Here is a 19366-nt window from a genome sequence, read left to right as displayed (position 1 = left end):
TCACAGAGATGAAATCATACAATATGCGGTCTTTTGTGTCTGGCCTTTTCCCCTTAACATAAGGTTTCAGGCTTCAACGATGTTTTACGTGTGTCAGAACTTCACGCCTTTTTATAGCTGAGTAATGGGCCATTGGATAGATGCACCACAATTTTTTGACTGGACTATTCCTCTGTTGATGGGCTCTGGGTCCTTTCAAGGACCAAGCTTTGATTCTGGGTGACGTGTTGGACATTGCTCTGAGCGGAGGACAGGACCCGGGGGTGCCTGTTCCGACAGCATCCCCCAACTGCTGCAGGAGGGTGGACAGGGAGGGACACCCGTTGGGGTTGAGAGCGATCATCCAGGGACGAGATGGTGGGGGACTGGTCCAGAGCGGAGGTGCTGGCCGGCCCTCCTTCTGGACATGGAGGTCTGGAGGCCACAAGGGGAAGGGGGATGGAGGGCGGGGTGGGCACCCTGCAGACAAGCCCTCTCACCCTGTCTGTAAGCCCTCCTTCTGTGGCCAGCTCTGCTTGCTGTCTTGCCAGGTCTCTAACACGCCGGAATGCCACCTGGGTGTGGAGGAGAGAGAGGTCTTCTTCGTCCAGTAGGAGCAGTGGAGGAAATGAAAAACAGAACTTTTTATCATCCAAACAGGAAAACTCTGGGGACTGAAAAGCACATCCAGAGGATAGAAATAAGGGCCTCGGGCGCCAGCCCCCATCCCAGGGCCAGCTGAATCACCTAACTTGAGAGGTAAGGGGCGGCCCCAGGGTGGCCCTCCTCCTCCCGTGCTCTGCAAACACTTACCCGCTCCCCAGCTGCCACCTGGACTGAGACGACCCTGGAAGGATCCATCACATCGCAGCCCTCACAGGACTCAACTTTGCAGTCTGCTCAGCTCAGCTCTCATCATCCTTGGGCCTCAGGCATCCCGATACCAGAGGGGAAGGCACCCCACATGAGTGACTCCCTTATGGCTCCCCGCAGAGGTGACTAACGAGTGGTCTTCCCATCCTGTCGGCACATCCTAGGTCACTCGTCCCTTGGCAAAAGTTAGGAGCCCAGCACAAAAAGTAGTTACATGATGGCCGGATCCCGCTTCACGCCGAGGAAGACTTCTTGGTGTCCTACTATCCAAGTGTCAAGGACTCCCTGAGAAGGACTGCAGGGGATGGGGGGCTGGAAGTTTCCAGGGAAGCGATCTCCTGCCCAGTTGCCGCTAGCGTGGACAACTTCCGTGCTAGAGCCTCGGAAAGCGTGAGGTTTGCCGAATTTGGCCTTGACGGACACGCTCTTCCTCTTAGCCCTCCCCACTCATGGGCTGGGGAGGCAGCCACTCATTCCTCCTCCCTGTCTTTCCAGAAGCTCATGGGGTCAGCTTGCTGAAGGCAGTCTACATTTGTTTTATTATGGGACAATAGTGGAATTAACAGGAAGTATGAAAATCAGAGGGGGACTCATTTCTGGTCCGCCACGCAGGCAGAGCAGCAGGGCACAATGGGAAGACTTTGGCTTTGGGGATTGGATGGCATGTGACCTTGGGCAGGTGGTCGAACTTGTCTAGTCCCGGTCCCTTCTCTAATGGGGGGGGTTAATATCACCCCCCTGCAGGATGCTGGCTCTCACATGACCAGTATGATGCCTGACACACAGTAGGGATATAATCAGTGCTTTAGTGGTGTTGATATTTACTTTTGTATGAGCCCATCTGGTCTGTGTCTCTGTACTTCCAAATCGTGCAGTAAGTATGATGATTGGGCCAAATGCGTGACTCAGATTTACCATATGCTGGGCGTTGTCCCAAATTCTTTGCTCGGTGTAACTCACTCATTTAATCCTCACAACAGGTCCTCGAGGTGGCTGCTATTGTCACCCCCATGGCACAAACAGGGAAACTGAGGCACAATTAACTTGTTGGAAGTCACACACCCGTAAGTACGGAGACAGGATTGAACCCAGGCGGTCTGGCCCCAGACCTCTGCTCTTATCCTCTATGCTCTGCCGCCTGTGCTCAGGAGAGAATGAGAAGTGGGGACAGAGACAGGTGGGGATGGAAGCCCAGAGGGTAGGCAGCAAGGTGATGGGGGCTGTAAATGAGACAAAGGTTGTCTGGTCCAAGCACGCAATGACCCCTAAATGTGCCTTGATGGGCACTCACGCGCGCGCACACATACCTCCTTCCTTGGGAGGAGGCAGGGGAGTCTTGGGCACTTAGGGAAGAGTATGTGGCCAGCCCAGCACTGAGCTGTCCCCTCCCTTGCCGACTGCAATGTCTCATCAGTTTTCTCTGCATGCCAGAGACAGGCAGAAACACCTTGTCAGGGACCACAGAGATGACACGGAGACAGGAGTACAAAATGGCAGGGAGAAAGGCAGCGAGGAGAGACAGAGAGAGAGGGGAGGCATCGGTGGCTCTGTAAAGGAAGAGCCATTGTCCCTCTCTCATCCCTTGGCAACGGACATGGTTGCTAGGCTGCAGAGCATCCAGCCCAGCTCGCTACGTGTTCAGATTGCTAAAGGGTCGCCTTCCTGGTCAGAGGCAGCTCAAGACTCAGCACGAGGTGGTCCCATCACCAGAGCCTAGAGACCAGCCAGGGGCTGCAGTTTGCTTTGGGGCCTCCTCAGCAGGCTGGTAAGTGACAGAACACAGTGGTCAAAAAAGCATTTCTCACTAATAAAACATTCATCAGGTTCCGAAACAGGGTGTTGCAATTTCTGACACAGAATGTCATATTTTGCCCCTTGCAGAGATGTATATGTACTCCTAGCTATTGTAGAAAAATCTTTCTTCTGCCCTTTCTTCTATACAGAAGGGATTTTAATAGCCAGGCTATTTCAAGAGGCCCCAGTTTGTTGGGCAAACCAGCAAGATTTTCATTTTGTAAAACTGAATTAGCAACAAAACAACAGAATGATAAGGGGCAATGAGGCTGCAAGGCTGTGGCCAGAGCCACATGCTTACGGACTGCAGGACTCCATTCACATTTCATTCCATGCAAAGGACACGCTCCACATTCGCTATGACCTTGAGTGGGTGACTTAAGTTCCTTTGAGGCTCAGTTTACTTATTCTTAAAAAACGAGATCAAACCACTTTCCTCATAGGGCTATGACAAAGGTCAAGTGAGATAATATGTGTATTATCCCTTTGAAACCTATAAAGGATGACACATAAGGATGGTGATATTTTTCTTCTCCGCTGTTTTTCCTGTTACCGGAAAACACTGTCCCGGGTGGTTAGGGCAATCTCTAATTTGGCAACACATTTGTGCAATCAGCACGACTATTTAGAAATATTATCCAAGGCTTGGAAACAGAGTAAAAGATGGCTGCATGACATTGAATGTGCCAGACATGATCTGTTCTCTAAGGAAACGTAGCTCTGCTTAACCTACTATTTAATCAATTAGGAACCAGACATTTTACAATTCTCGAAACTTAAAAATTAATGATAGACAGTAGGAAGGTATGATGATTTTCTTTTATGACCAGTAGAAAAGACTACCCCAAAGCTTGCAGTTGCATTTTCTTAGACAACAGTGGTTCTCAGGGTGTCGTTCCCGGACCAGCAGCATCGGCACCAGGTGGGAATGTATAAGAAATGAAGTTTCTCAGGCTCCACTCTAGGGGAGCCACACACTCTAGGGGTGAAGCCCAGCATCCCAAGTTTCCTCTGTTATACGCTCCAGTTTGAGAACCACTGTTTAGGACAGTAACCCAGTTTTAAAGCAATAATTAGAAAATCTTATTTTATCATTCCCTTTTTTCCACTGATTATCAAAATCCCATTTTCCCATGTCATCTTTTGACCTATGTCTTCCTGTTGTTCCCTTGTTAATAAGTTAAATAAAACTTTGGCGTTGCTATTTTTTTTTTGTTGTTGCCATTGTTAAATTGAGATAGAACTGACATATAACATTATACTAGTTTTTGGTGTACAACATAATGATTTGACATAAATATATATATTGCAGAGTGATTACAATAATGTCTCATTAATGTCCATCACCGTTCAAATTTGCCTATCACCCATCCCCATCTTTGGCCACTACCAATTTAACCTTTGCATCAGTGAGTTTGGGTTTTTTGGTTTTCTGTTTTATTTTAAATGTTAGCATAGGTTTTTAAAAAAAGTTTATTATTTTTGAGAGAGAAAGAGAGAGCACAAGCAGGGGAGGAGCAGAGAGAGAGGGAGACAGAGAATCCAAAGCGGGCTGCGTGCTGTCAGCACAGAGAGCCTGACACAGGGCTCAAACTCACAAACCGCCGTGGGATCATGACCTCTGCCCAAGTCTGACGCTTAACCGACTGAGTCACTCAGACACTGCTGTTTTCTGTTTGTTTTTTTTTATTCCACATATAAGTGAGATCATTCGGTATTTGTCTTTTCTGACTTCTTTCATGTAGCATAATGCCCTCAGGGTCCATCCATGTTATGGATTTCCTTTTTTATGGCTAAACAATATTCCATTGACCACAGTAGAGAAAATGTGTTGTGTCTATAAAAACACAATGGAATGTTATTCAGCTATAAAAAGAAATCCTGCCATTTGCAATACCTAAGTATCTTTCAATACTTTCAAAACATTGTTCCTTTGTTCTCCAGTATATAATGTCTTGTTTTTCTCTAGCAGCTATCAAGATTTGTTCTTGGGGCACCTGGGTGGCTCAGTCAGTTAAGCGTCCAACTCTTGATTTAGGCTCAGGTCATGATCTCACAGTTATGGGTTTGAGCCGGGCGTCGGGCTCTGTGCTGTTGGCATGGAGCCTGCTTGGGATTCTCTCTCTCTGCCCCTCCCCTGCTCAGACTCTGCCTCTCAAAATAAATAAATAAAATTAAAAAAAAGAGATTTGTCCTTTGTTATTTATTTTTAGTAAACCATGTTGTGCCTAGACATGTTTTCTTCACACGTATTCTACTTGGGATTCAATGGCAGTTTAGAATTTGTACATTTATATCCTTCACCAAACTGGGGAAAATTTCTGCTATTACTTCCTCAAATATATTTTCACTCTCATAGTCTCTCCCCACTCCTTCTGGGACTTGAATTACACATATGTTAGTCCTTTTGATATTGTCTCACAGGTCTGTGAGGCTCTGTTCAGTTTTTCAATATTTTTTCCTTGTTCTGATTGGATCATTTCAATTCATCTATTTTCTTTACTTTTATTTTTTTAATGTTTATTTATTTTTGAGAGAGAAAGAGAGACAGTGTGAGTGGGGAAGGGGCAGAGAGAGAGGGAAACACAGAATCTGAAGCAGGCTCCGGTCTCTGAGCTGTCAGCACAGAGCCCGATGCGGGGCTTGAACTCATGAGCCGTGAGATCATGACCTGGACCCAAGTTGGATGCTTAACCAACTGAACCACCCAGGCAGCCCTCCTTTGATCTATTTTCAAGTTTCCTTACTTTCCTCTGTCATTCCTATTCTGGTCTTAAGCCCTGTTGGCGACCTTTTTATTGGAGATACCTATACTTCAGTTCCAGGACTTCCATTTGGTTTTATATATAGGTTGTATTTCCTGAGGCTATTTCCTATCTTTTCATTCATTTCAAGGATATTGTCCTTTCCTTCACAAAGCACAGTTATCATAGCCATTTTGTTCACCTCTGTCTTTTCTCTTGAAAATGAATTGTATTTTCATATTTTTCTTCATATGTCAAATCATTTTGAATCGTATCCTGAATGTTATAAATGTCATATTGTTTTCAGTATGGATTTTGTCATATACCTCCAAAGAGAGTAGCTATTTTTGTTTCAGCTGGCACTAATTTAGAATTTAACTATTCCTTAGGTGGCAGCTTAAATCTCTGCTTGCTTTTTTTTGTTCTATTTGGGCTGTTTGGAATTTGCCTCAGCCATGAATGGCTAAGTGGTCAACTAGATACTTAGACATAGTTTACACATAGACTCTGGGGCTCCCCTTCTCTCTCTCCTCACTTTTCAGTGGTTTGGTTGGTCTGTACTCTGTTCTCCGCTTCCTCAGTCAAGAAAGAGGGGAGTCTTCTATCAGAGTTTTAGCCTCCCTGTTTGGGTTCCTCCGAGTGTAGCCTGCACTCAATGTATAAACCATACAAAACAGGTTACTTCCTTTGGGCAGGTCCCAAACCTCTCACTTTGGTTCACTCTCCAACGCTTTCAGGTGTTTGTTTTCGTATTGTCTCCAGAGATCATAGTTGCCATCTGAGGGACGGTTAGATCATCTTGGAAACATATTTCCATGGGTGTTTTACATTTCTTTAAATTTGAAAACAAAAAAACAGATACAGAAAGTAACATTTTAGACCACGGTAGTCTCATGGGTGGTGGGCAATACTGTTGAAGGCAAATCTCTCAACATGTCATTTATTTTATTTTACTTATTTATTTTTGAGAGAGAGAGAGAGACAGAGCATGAGTGAGGGAGGGGCAGAGAGAGAGGGAGACACAGAATCCGAAGCAGCTCCAGGTTCTGAGCTGTCAGCGCAGAGCCCCACGCCAGGCTCGAACTTACGGACCTGGACCGTGAGATCATGACCTGAGCAGAAGTCAGGCGCTTAACTGACTGAGCCACCTGGGTGCCCCCCCCCCCCCGTTTTTAACATGTTGTTTATTTTTAAAAACGGCCAACTCCTGTGTCTCCTTCTACACTTATGCAAGGCATACTAAACATTTCGGATCCCCTCCACTATGACTGTCTGGGCAGGATTAGGGTGAGAGGTGTTTTGGAGTGTTTTCATACCTGGACTTTCCTTTATCTCTGCAATTTCAAACTATTGTAATTGCCTGCTAATACTGCTATTTATTCCACTACATTGTGGGATTCTTCTTTTTTTTTTTTAATGAAATATAGTTGACACACAATGTCCTACATTAGTTACAGGTAACTAATTCCACATTCCGGCATAGTAATTCCACAACTCTGTAGATATGCTATGCTCACCACAGGTAGCTACCATCGGTCACTATACAGCCCTATTACAAAACCATTGACTGTATTCCCTATGCTGTACCTTTCATCCCTGTGACTTATTCCATAACTGGAAGCTGTACCTCCCAATCCCCTTCACCCCTTTTTGCCCATCCCCCCATCTCCCACTCCCCTCTAGCAAACACAAGATTGTTCTCTGTATTCACCGGACTGTTTCTGCTTTGTTCAGTCTGTTTTTTAGATTCCACATATAAGTGAAATCATACGATATTTGTCTGATTTATTTCACTTAGCATAATACTCTCTAGGTCCGTACATGTTATCGCAAATGGCAAGCTCTTAATCTTTTTTATGGCCAAGTAATACCATATTGTGTATACATACCACATCTTTATCTATTCATGTACCAATTGACACTTGGGTTGCTTCCATATCTTGTCTATTATAAACAGTGCTACAATAAGCAAAGGGGTGCAGATATCCTCGAGATAGTGTTATTTTCTTTGGGTAAATACCCAGTTGTGGATTTACCGTCTCATGCAGTATTTCCATGTTACATGTTTAGTGTTTTTAATGTTTTCCAGTGGCTTCATCAATTTACATACCAATGTGGAATTTTTTTCTTACTGAAGTGTAATTCACATAAAGTGTTCTATTAGTTTCTCAGTGCTCATCACTAGAAGTGTACTCCTAATCCCCTTTATTTCACCCATGCCCACCCCCTGCCTGAGCCCCCACCCCAGCCCCCCGTCAGGCAGCCACCAGCTTGTTCTGTTTTGAAGAGTCTAGGTTTTCTTTTTTCCTTCGTTCATTTGTTTTGTTTCTTCAATTCCGCATAAGTGAAATCGTAGCATCCATTGTGGGATTCTCAAAGTAGGATATGATCTGAATCATTTCAATGCCCGGCAACTGCCAGACAGGGTACAAAGATGGGAGAGGCCTGAGGAGTCCTAGATGAGGGACTCCTACTGCGAACAAAACTGACAGCGAACCAAGGAGTACCGCCTGGAGTGGGAAAGCCCAGGCTGCGGCTTGGCACGGAGCCGGAGGCTAGGGGAGACTGCGTGGATTTGCAAGGCCCAGCCCGTGGCTCCGCCTCTTTGCGGCAGAGCTCAGGCCGGTGCAAACCGGTTCAGTGCCCCGACGGACACACCGCAGCACCCAAGCCTCCGCTCGCCCCCTCCTCCCTAGTTCTCCTTGGGAGACCGGGAGTGGCAAGTGGCCAGCTTGGCCAGAGGCAGCTCTGAACCAGGCGGCCTGGGCTGACAGCTAACGACAACCACCGCTGGCGCTGCGGGGAGACCTGCGAGCCGGGGTGTAGGCGGGGGGCCGGCCCCCGTCGGCTCCGTGCCCCGCCGTCCCCTCTGGCGCGGACTACCCCGGAGCCTGCGGGCTCGGGAGGCGGAGGGGTGGCGGGGCGGGCCCGGGAGCGGCCCGAGCCTGCGCAGTGCGGCGCCCGCGCCCGGCGGGGGATGACGTAACCTCCGCCTGCGGCCTCCGCGCCCCGCCCCGCGCCGCGCTCCGCGAACCGGGCGAGCGCTGCGCGGGCGGCGCCTGGCTGGCCACCGCCTCCCCCTTGGCGTCCGCGCAGCCGGGTCTTTGTCCGCCGGCCCCGCGGCCGCCCGCGCTTTGTTCCCGGCGCCCGTCTCCCGCCGGCCGGGGCGCGCCGCCGAGCAGCCCCCCGCGTCGCGCTGGCGTCGTCCTCGTCCCCCTCGCCGCCCCCCGCGCGCGGCCGGGCCTTGCCCCCGATGGTCTCCCGGCCGGAGCCGGAGAGCGAGGCCATGGACGCGGAGCTGGTGGTGACGCCGCCGGGCTGTTCGCACCTGAGCAGCTTCAAGGTGGACAACTGGAAGCAGAACCTGCGGGCCATCTACCAGTGCTTCGTGTGGAGCGGCACGGCGGAGGCCCGCAAGCGCAAGGTGCGACCCCCTCTCCCCCCGGGAAACTGCGGGCTGCGCTGGGGGCCGGAGGAGACCCCTCGTGCTGCAGCGCTGCCCGGCGAGCTGGTTGTGATGGGGCTTTTGGGCCCTGTTGGGGGCGAAGAGAAGGAAGGGAGGGCTTGCTAGTTTCTTGCCGACCCCTTTGGGCGGCGTTCGCAGGCCGGGGGGGGGGGGGGGTAGGCCGCTTCTCCTTTCCAATCCCCCCCCCATCCTCCCTCCGCCCCCTCCCTCCCGCGCCCTCTTTTCCCCTCCCCCACCTTCCTCCGCCCCTCCGCTGCGCGGGTGGGGACGGAGCAGGGGCGGGGTTTGGGGCGTGTCCAGTTCCGGGGGTGGGTGAGTGCAGATCTGGGAACCGGGAGGTTTTCTCTTCCAGGGTTGCGGTGGAAGCTTGGTCCCTAGGAAGCAGGTGTCCCACGTTCCAGCGCTGGGCCTCACCCGGGAATCTTCCAGGGTGGGGGAGGGTTCGGGGGGGGGGGTGGGGGCAGTGAAGAAAACGTAAGACAAAGAAAACTAAAAAGGGACAAAGACTCCGGGGACTGTTGGGTGGCCTGCTGTGGGCCAGCTGCTTGCCACCATTTTGGGCTCTAGAAGGAGTGTGCATCAAAGCTTACCTGGGTCAGGGAAACGGAACCACGTGTCGGGATCGGGAGTTGTTAGGGTGAAGCTACAATTGTCTTGGTGCCTGGGCAAAACACCTCACCGGCTCCCGGGTCCGCAGGAACGACTGTAGGGAAATGGCAACGCCCCGCCTCATTTCAGATTTGGACGTGGGTGGAGGGGATGACCGTTGGGAATGGAGCAAGTCAAGCCAGTGTTCAGACCTATATCCGGGAGAGCCACTTCGTTATCAGCACGGTTGTGGTTTGGAGAACCGCTTGTAGCTACGCAGGAATGGATTTACAAGAAAAGATCTGTCTATTGGGAAGGTGGGAGAGTGGTGTGCCTTCTCGTTTAAGAGGCTTTAGTCAGAAACTGATCGCCTCCAGTGACATGTTGAAGAAATTACATTTTTAGCGTTATGTTTTTCAGATGTATGTCCTATTAGGCTTATTAATGATTTGGAAATTGGAAAATAACGGTATTCTTATCTGAATAACCTTGGTACAGCGTGACGCGATTTTGCATATTAGGAAGGTTGAGAGGTGTATTAGGTTCCACCTTGAATAGCTTTTTGGTGTGGTGGGGGGGGGGAGGGGGAACTAACATCCCCTGAGATTGTAGGGAATGTTAAGCACCGGTTTTATTTCTTTTTAACAGTAACGGTGTTGGGAAGCATTACCTCTGAGAATGAACTAAAATCGGAAATGATTTCTATTAGGATCAGAGTGAGATTCTTGCTAATGGAATTATATGCTTTTAAAAAAATAGCCTGGTTGAAACCATCGGTCTTCAGGTGATTGTATTGTTACCGCCGCATATTAGTTCATTGGTTGGGGTTTATATGATCTCTGTAAGATTCTTCTCCATATTGGATTAAGTAAGGAATCCCCTGCTTTTTTCTTTTTTCTTCTCTCTCGCCCCACCCCTGTAATATTTTAACAAAAAATTTTTGTTTAACAGTCCAGTTTAACACATCATTAACTTTGTCTCATTTCCTAAAGGAAGGAATCACTGTGTGTGTGTGTGTGTGTGTGTGTGTGTGTGTGTGTGCGCGCGCGCGCGCGCACTGTGTTTTGGATTAACCTTTAATGTCAGCTGCTTAGTTTGAAAGCTGTTGAAGCACATCTTTGTTGTTCACTAGTAAGAACTCGAGCTACAGACAGGTAAGAGGTGGTGATAAATACTCTCAAACTTCAGATCTGTCAGTGTTGGCAATACTTTTTGGTAGTATACCAGCGAGGAATCTTAATGTCCTTCATCTTTTATGCTCCAGACTTGGGGGGGGGGGGGGCGGTATTTTGTATCTTTTGGGTCCTATATAACTGCATTTCTAGCACTCTCTAGTGGCCCAGCCAAGGAAGAGTTGGTTTGACAAATCCTTTAACCCAGACCATTATTAGCAATGAACAATACACATTTGTCTGTTTGTGTGGGATTCTCAGCAGATCTGTAGGCTTAGTATATTTTTGATTTTAACAATATGAAGTTTCCTACTAAAATATTTCAATTTAAGTTATAATATTTGTAAATAAAGTGCCTTTTGAGGTTGAAGTCGCAGCTGCAGCGTAACCATAGAAACGCAGCCCTGGATGAAAAGAGAGTTAGAACTTTAAGTAGAAGCGTTAATGGTTTTTGTATCCAACTTTGATTCTTCTTTTGATAGGCACAGAGTGAGAAGAACATGATCAGATTTGATAACTTTCTATCCAATTTCGGCTTGGTTTGCAGTAAGACTTACCTACTACGGAATGTAAAAACTGTTCCCACCATTCAGGACTCAGTGCTACCACAGTGGCCTCTGCATTTCTGGCATGTGTTAAATATAGCACATGTCTTACCGTTAGGGTTTTTGTGTGTGAAAAAGAAACTGGCAATAAAAACATCAAGAATTTACAGTGCTGCTGGTTATTATGACTTAACATAGTCTATGTTTTATTTTGAATACATGGACCCTTGGGAGAACAGGTAATATTTTTTAAAGACCCCTCTCTTTTTTGAACGACTTCTGTGACTAAAATTTTCCAGCCGCTTGTCCTCAAAACACAGCCCTCTTTGTAGCTGTAGTAAATTCTCTTATCAAATATACTTTGCCACAAGGGAAGAAGAGTTGTCAAACATACTGTGAGTATTTTGGGTTATTATGGATTCTGGTTTAATTTGGTCAGTAATCTGGACAGGAAACTGCTTTGGAAGGCTTCCGAGGCACAAAATTTGGGGCCTAGAGCAACCAGCTCTTTGGGGTAGAAATTCTTAGGGAAATATTTTGTTTGAGAAAGAGGCTGGAGAGAAGGAAACTTACCTAGCAAATGAAAACACCTGTCATTTGTTCTGTTTCTACATTTGTGGTCTTTCACACCACCATTTAGATGTGGAATAGGTACCCTCTGGAAGAAAGTGGAATGATTCCCTAATTGTTAGACCTCTCATTTTCTCTTCAGTCCAGAGTCAACTCGGAGCCCTGGGTTTCTATCTTGAGGAATTAAAATCAGAATTGTCAAAACCCGTTAAATAGTAGGTATCACATAGTAAGATAATAAATATCTGCTTTAAATTTTTAGAGTATTTGTGGATGCCTAATGATAGTTCCTACACATAGGGTAGTTAGAGCCTGAACATATATAAAAGAATGCGTAAATAATTCTAGATGCTTAATTGTTGGTAAGTTTTACTGAGGAAGGTTAAAATTCATGAATCTGTGTATTTTAAAAAAACAGAAGTGACCATGTGAACATGTTCTTAATGTGTAAAAATAAAACACCTTCTGGGCTTATTGAATATGTAAGGTGAGTCATTTCTGGCTCCAGACAGTATGTTTGATGCCTGGGTCTTTCAAATTTTTTAAAAATTATAAACACGTGTGTACATATAAAGCAAAGCTGCATGTTTTTATTTATGTAAATATACATGCTGTGTATCTTGGTTCCGTTTTTCACTTGTTACCCATAAATCTATTGAGCCATGCAGTTAATACTCCATTGAGTGGAAATAGCGTTGTGTATTTTCCCCATTTTTTCAAGCTTTCAATTTGGAGAATTTACTAAGAATTTGTAAAACTTAAACCTGGTAATCCGTTTAAAGAAGGAATAATCTTAGGCAAGACATTTTTATGTTTTTGTTTGCTGAGATACTGAAACGTGATTTGTCTACTTGACATCAAACCTGAGATGCGGGTAAAAAAGTGCATTTTGGGGCGCCTGGGTGGCTCAGGCAGATATGCCGCTGACTTAGGCTCAGGTCATGATCTCAGTGATTTGTGAGTTTGAACCCTGCGTTGCGCTCTGTGCTGACAGCTTGGAGCCTGGAGCCTGCTTTGGATTCTGTGTCTCCCTCTTTTTCTGCTCCTCCCCTGCTCACGCTCTGTCTCTCAAAAATAAATAAACATTAACATTTTTTTAAAAAATTAAAAGTGCACTTTTGTTTATGGAAAAAAATGGGGAGGGAGGTAGCTAAAAGGAAACATATAAAAACAATGTGCAGCAAAAGTTGAGGGTAGTAGTTTTTAGAGTAAAAGTGGAGTGCCCTTTCATTTTGAATCTTTACAAAGCAACAATATAGATTGTTAGCCTGTGGACACTTGCTTACAATGAGAGTAGCTCTTACAGTCAGCGTTGTAGAAGTGTGGCTCAGGAGGTAGGAAATGGTCTTACTTATCTTGAGTGGTACTTTTGCCCTGTGTTTTAGGAAAAGATGTGCTGTAGGACTCAACACTGGTCCTCTCTTCATCAGTGCTGCTTTAGTCCTGAGTCTGAGATCCGAGTGAATCTCTAGTACTTGAACTTTTTAATAGAAATCATCATTGGGGAATAACAGTTCTGCTGTTACTGGCTTAGACAGACTACATGGGGTGACAGGACACACTGGGAGGTCATAAACCGGGCGCTGGCCCCACCAGTGAAACAGATTAGTCCTCACTGACTCAGCCAGGCACTTAAACGTGATGGTGAGAAAGCCACTAAGCCCTTTGTTTTTGAACTTTTTAAGTTCAGTTCATTTGTTGGATATGTTTTTTTTTTAAGTAAAGTTTTTTCTTTTCAAATTTTATTGCTTTGAGGAATTCACTTTTGCTTTATTTATCGATGCCGTGGATCTTTCAAATCCTTACAACAAAACACTATACAATTCCTACGAAGCGGGGGACAAGTCATTGCAAGTAAAAGATCCAAAGCAGAAAAAAATTTTCCTTTTGAGATGCTTGTAGATTGCCATGCCGTTGTGAAAAATAATGCAGAGAGGTCCCTGTACCCTTTACCTAGTTCCCCCCAAAGGTAATATCTTGCAAACTATAATAAAATATTAACAATCAGGATACCAACATTGATATATATCATCTGTGATGTAATCCGCCTATTTTATTCAGATTCCCCCCCTCCCATGTCCCTGATTGTTAACATCTTAGTTGCCATGGTACAATTTGTCACGACTAATGACCAAGCTTGATAGGTTGTTACTAACTAGAAATCATACTTTATTCAGATCTCATTAATTTTTCCCTGATCTCCTTTTTCTTTCTCAGAATCCCACCCAGGATCCCACAGTACATTTAGTTGTCATGTCTCCTTAGGCTCCTCTGGCTTGTGACGTCTGCTCAGACGGTCCTTGTGTTTGATGACCTTTGCAGTTTTGGGGGCATATTGCTCAGGTATCTTCTAGGATGCCCCTCGATTGGGGCTTGTCTGATGTTTTTCTCATGGTTCTTGGTTGTGGTTACAGGTTTGGGGAAGACCAGGTTCTGTCAGAGGTGATGCGGTCAACATGACTTAACACTGTTGGTGGTGAACTTGACCACAGGGCTGTCAGGCTGCTCTTCTGTGAAGTGGCTCCTTCCCTCCTTTCAGAGGAGGAGAAGGAGACAGCCCTCCCTACTGTCCTCTTTGGAACAGAGTCACTCTGCACATGTCCACTTGAGGAGTGGATGCCTCCTTGAGGCCAGAATATCTATAGAAATTATTTGGAAATTTTATATAGGAAATATTTGTACTTTCTCGTTCCTTTAGTATTTATTCCACCACGTGTATCAGTATGGACTCAGGGATGTTTTATACTATGGGTTATAATCCAGTGCTCTGTTTTGTTGCTCAGGCTGTTCCAGCTTTAGCCAGTGAGAGTGCTTCCGGTTGTCTTCTGTGTCACTTTGCCATACCCTCACCAATTTTTGGTCGGTTGGTGGTGGTTTTTGAGGACAACCTTTCTGGTACCGTCAGACTTTCTAGGCTTATGTTGTATATTTTGCGCCCCGGTCTTAGAATCTGCCATTTCTCCAAGGAGTCCTAGTTCCTTTTATTGGAGAATAGAATTAGAATATATGGTTTGGGCAGTGGCTGTGCTTGTTGGTACCAATGTTGTGGCTTCTCAGCCCTCGGGGGACAGAGCTAAGAAACAGCTCTGAATTGGCTGGCATACACTAATTCACGTACACACAAGTCTGTGGTTATTCACCTCCACTCCTATTAAACTATACCTGAGTTTGCAGTGATGTCTCCCAACTCTAATCCTGTACCACATGGGTCATTCTAGTCTTCTCCTCTCACTTATCTGTAACTTCTCTGTCCAACATAGGAAGTTACCAACCATCCTTGCGTGTACTTATCTGTTTAATTTCAGTGTACATGTATAGGGGGCAAGGGTAGGCCACCCCCAAATGTGACACTTTGGCATATTGTTTATTTTTAATTAAAAGTTCCTTAAAAACCACCTATGCAAGAACATTCTGATCCTCCTTTGTCTCCAGAAAGCAGGAAATAAATCTTCCATGTCGAAAGGTACCCTCTTTGTACCAGGAGCTAAAGAGACATCTTTATGGTCAGAGGTGGGGAATTTAGAACCAAAAAGGCCGAACAACCTTTGTTACTTTTTACCAATTTACTACCCCAGCCCAGATTCTGTGTGGAATTCCTTCTTAATTGAAGTTCCTGAACATAAGTTTTTGTCCTGTCAATTCCTCTCAGATTTATTGTTTCTTTGTCTAAAAAGTATAAAAACTACCAGTCTTTTTTCATTTCTTTGGGTCTTAATTTCAGTATTGGGTCTCCGTGTGCACATAAGTGAATTTTTTTTTCTTCTGTTAATATGTCTCGTGTCGATTTAAATCTTAGACCAGCTGGAAGAATCTTAAACGGTAGAGGGAAATTTTTCCCCTTTAATAGTGGTTTCAGAATTGTTAATCTGCCCCCCCCCCCCACCTTTGAGAAGCATCCTTAGGGTTAGGTATGGCTCCTTTGGGCTATAGTTTCACACTCTCCACTCATTTCCAAGTTATTTAGGCAACTTGCCCCACACCAGTTACATTGGACTTATACCATACATTTATTTGTAATCTAATCAGATTCTTTTGTCATAACCACACTCCATCCTGACACCCTCTGACTGCCTAATTGTGCCTTAAAAGTTCACTGATTTCTCATTATGATGATAGTACTTTATATTTACATAGTATTTTATATTTTGTAAAGCATTTTTTCATATATAAATTCATTTTGGTTTTGTTACTCGTGATACACTTTTTTTTTTTTTTTAACTCATGATACATTTTTTTTTTTAGGTAGGCTTGGCAGGTAAGTCTCCTAATCTATCCAAGGGCACTGAGAGGGAACATCGAGTCTGAACCTTCAAATTAGATTAGTTTGAGTGTGGAGTTCATATTCCCCCTTAATTTGTTCTGGAATGTTTTCCAGTGTTCCCAAGTATACTCTAATCTCAGCAAAACACAGACCTGATATCCAGCCCACGTTGTCACCTGTTTGCAACTGATTAGGACCCCCTTCTTCGAGTTCAGTAATTTGTTAAAATGGTTCACAAAACTCAGGGAAACATTTACTCATGTTTACTAGATTATTTTAAAAGATACTCCAAAGGGTGCAGATGAAGAGGTGCTTAGGATGGGGTCCGGGAGGGTCCCGGGCACACGAGGGTCCTGGATCCCGGGAGGGTCTCAGGGGAGGGTGCTTCACCCTCCCCGTGCGTGGGTGCATCAATCAACACACATGCCCTCTGAACCCTTTCTGTTAGCATTTTTATGAAGGCTTCATTCATAACGATCAGTTAAGGTATGATCGATCAAGCAGGCGTTGATCAAATCATTACACAGACATGATTGATCAAATCATTGGCCCGTTGGTGGAGGTTGGGATAGGACTGAAAGTTCCAGCCCTCTGATCACACTGTTGGTTCCCTAACATCCAGACCCCACCCTGAGGCTCTCCCTGAGCTTTATCCCCTCATTAAGATCACTTACTGGTTGAAAGGGACTTGTTTCAATAACAAAAGACACCCTTTTCAATCTCATCACTTAAACATTCCAAGGGGTTTAGGAGCTCTGTGCTTGGAACTTTGAAGGAAGACCAGAATACAGTATGTATTTTCTTATATCACAGTGATGTCGCTGCCACATTTGTACCTTGAAGGAGTTGGACTAAATCTATTTTAGTTGAGATTCAAAGGCCCAAGTCTTGCTTTCTGAGACTGGGAAATTTGAGGAGATTGTTTAATTTCAGTTACGTCTTTGCCTTTTAGTGCCTCAGTTCATGTAGAAAATGTTGCATCTTCCTGTCCCTTTGCTTAGATCAGAATCTATGATGGTAAAACAGTATATTGAGCCCTTGAAAAAGTCATTGAAGAGAATGCGTAACAATTAAACATACCTTCTTTACAATTGTCAGATTTTAATAGACCAGTAGTAGTTCCGGTCACGGGTAATATGTGAAGTGTGCATTAGTTCTTAAGGTGCTGTCTCCTGTTTGTAGTTTTCTTTAAGCTGGACTCAAAATTCACTGCACACCTGAGTCATCCTATGGGTGAGTCCACCTGTATTTGACTTAAAGGGCCATGCGCCTTCTGCCCCCTCCGATCCTTCTTGGGGTAGTGAGGAGGGTGTGAGAAAGGAGATAATAGAGATTAAGGTATCCAAAGAAATGCTGTTAATATTGGGGCCAAATGAATGGACTTTCAGTGCATTTCTTGTACTATGTAAACTCAGAACTGCTTTTTTTTTTTTTTAAGTTTTTATTTTTTTTTAATGTTTATTTTTGAGTGAGAGTGAGAGACAGAGAGTGAGCGGGGGAGGGTCAGAGAGAGAGGGAGACTCAGAATCCGAAGCAGGCTCCAGGCTCTGAGCTGTCAGCATGAATGGTGAGATCAGAGCTGAGCTGAAGTTTGATGCTCAACCGACCGAGCCATCCAGGCGCCCCTTTGAGTTTTTATTTAAATTACAGTTAATTAACATACACTGTAATATTCGTTTCAGGTGTAAAATACAGTGATTCAACACCTGTACATCGCCCGGTGCTCATCCTAAGTGCCCTCCTTAACCCCTGGCACCTATTTTTTTAATTAAAAATTTTTAATGTTTATTTTTGAGACAGGGAGAGGCAAAGTGTGAGCAGGGAAGGGGCAGAGAAAGAGGGAGACATAGAAACCGAAGCAGGCTCCAGGCTCCCAGCTGTCAGCACAGAGCCTGACTTGGGCCCAACTCATGAACAGTGAGATCATGACCTGAGCCAGAAATCGGATGCTTAACCTACTGAGCCACCTTGCCCCACCCCACCCCCAGCACCCATTTAACACACCCCCAGCCACCTTCCCTCTGGGGACCATTAGTTATCTATAGTTTGGAGTCTTTCTTGGTTTGTTTTCTCTTTTTTTTTTTTCCTTTGTTCGTTTGTTTTGTTCCTTAAATTCCACACTTGAGTGAAATCCTATGTTATTTTGCCTAGCACAGTCCTCTCTAGCCCCATCCCTATAGCTGCAAACAAAACTGTTAAATCATTGATCCTATCGGCTTCTCCTATCGATAAAAATCCCCGTTGCATTTCAGGATTACTTGTGGGCTCCTGAATCTACTTGAAGTAACTCCTAGGAGAAGGGGATTTCATACAAAAATCTTTTCGAGGACTCCACGAGCAGTAGATTCCAGGTTGAGTTTCCTGGATCCCCCACCAGCCTCCGGAATCCCTCTGGCTCTGCAGATCCAGGACTGTGTGCAGTGCCTCCCTGGCAGGAAGCTGTAAGATCAGCTGATCGAGGAAACCTGCCGTCTGCGGCAGCCAACTGTTCCAGAAAGCAGATGTCCCTGTGCCTCTCCCTGGCCCACTCAGATGGCCGGTGTGTGGTGCAGGGGTGTCTAGCCTTTGCGGGAGTTAGAATAATAATAGCTAATGTCAACCCTGTATTATTTCCTGCAGCTGCTTTAGCAAGTGACCACAAACTGGTTTAGAACAAGTTCTGGAGGCCAGGATCCCAGAATCTGGTGTTGGCAGGACCACGCCCCTCCAGGGGGCTCTGGGGACAGGGGAACCACTCCTGGCCTGTGGCCGACCCGGCCCCATCCCCTCCAGTTTCTGACCTCCTCTTTCAACTTGCCTTCTTTCCTGTGTATGGGGTCTTTCTGCGTCTCCTTCACGTACACTCAGGATGGCAGTTAGGGCCATCCCAGATCATCAGGTATCCTCTCATCTCAAGACCCTTAATTACATATGCAAAATACTTTTTTGAACTAAGGTAACATTCACAGGTTCCGGAGATTAAGACAGGGACACACCTTTTAGGGAGCCACTGTCAGCCTTACAAACCCTATGGGCAGTGTTCTCAGTCCATGAAAAGCATTGAATCTTTTAACCCTCGTAATAGCTGTATGAGGTAGATACGTGTCCACATTTTTACTTTATTTATTTTGATAGAGAAAGAGAGCATCCCAGCCAGGCTCTGCACTGCCAGAGCAGAGCCAGACGCGGGGCTTGAACTCATAAACTGTGAGATCATGACCTGAGCCAAAGTTGGATGCTCAACTGACTGAGCCACCCAGGTGCCCTGAGAACTGGTCTCTTAATTGTTGAATCCATCAACTCAGTAAAAGGCCTTCACTGGTAGGTGCCCTGCAGTTGAGTGTCCTGGGTTTTACACACATGAACAATGGTCACCCAGAGGAAGCAATTAGGTC

At 45.6% G+C, this 19366-nt stretch overlaps 1 protein-coding gene across 1 annotated transcript in view; it reads left to right on the top strand.

The window, feature by feature from the left end:
* The first annotated feature begins 8200 nt into the window (after positions 1 to 8200).
* The window catches only part of USP22 (ubiquitin specific peptidase 22), a 42733-nt gene continuing 31567 nt past the window's right edge, over positions 8201 to 19366 (top strand). The window contains exon 1 of the mRNA XM_060647062.3: positions 8201 to 8814. Within this exon, the coding sequence (XP_060503045.1) occupies positions 8644 to 8814 (171 nt within the window). The 5' untranslated portion in view covers positions 8201 to 8643. The remainder of the gene's footprint in view (positions 8815 to 19366) is intronic.

The sequence above is a fragment of the Panthera onca genome, chromosome E1 (genome assembly GCF_046562875.1).
Source record: "Panthera onca isolate mPanOnc1 chromosome E1, mPanOnc1 haplotype 2, whole genome shotgun sequence".
Lineage (NCBI taxonomy): Eukaryota > Metazoa > Chordata > Mammalia > Carnivora > Felidae > Panthera > Panthera onca.
Note: the sequence above shows the minus strand (reverse complement) of the source record. Positions and strands in the feature narration are given on the sequence as shown.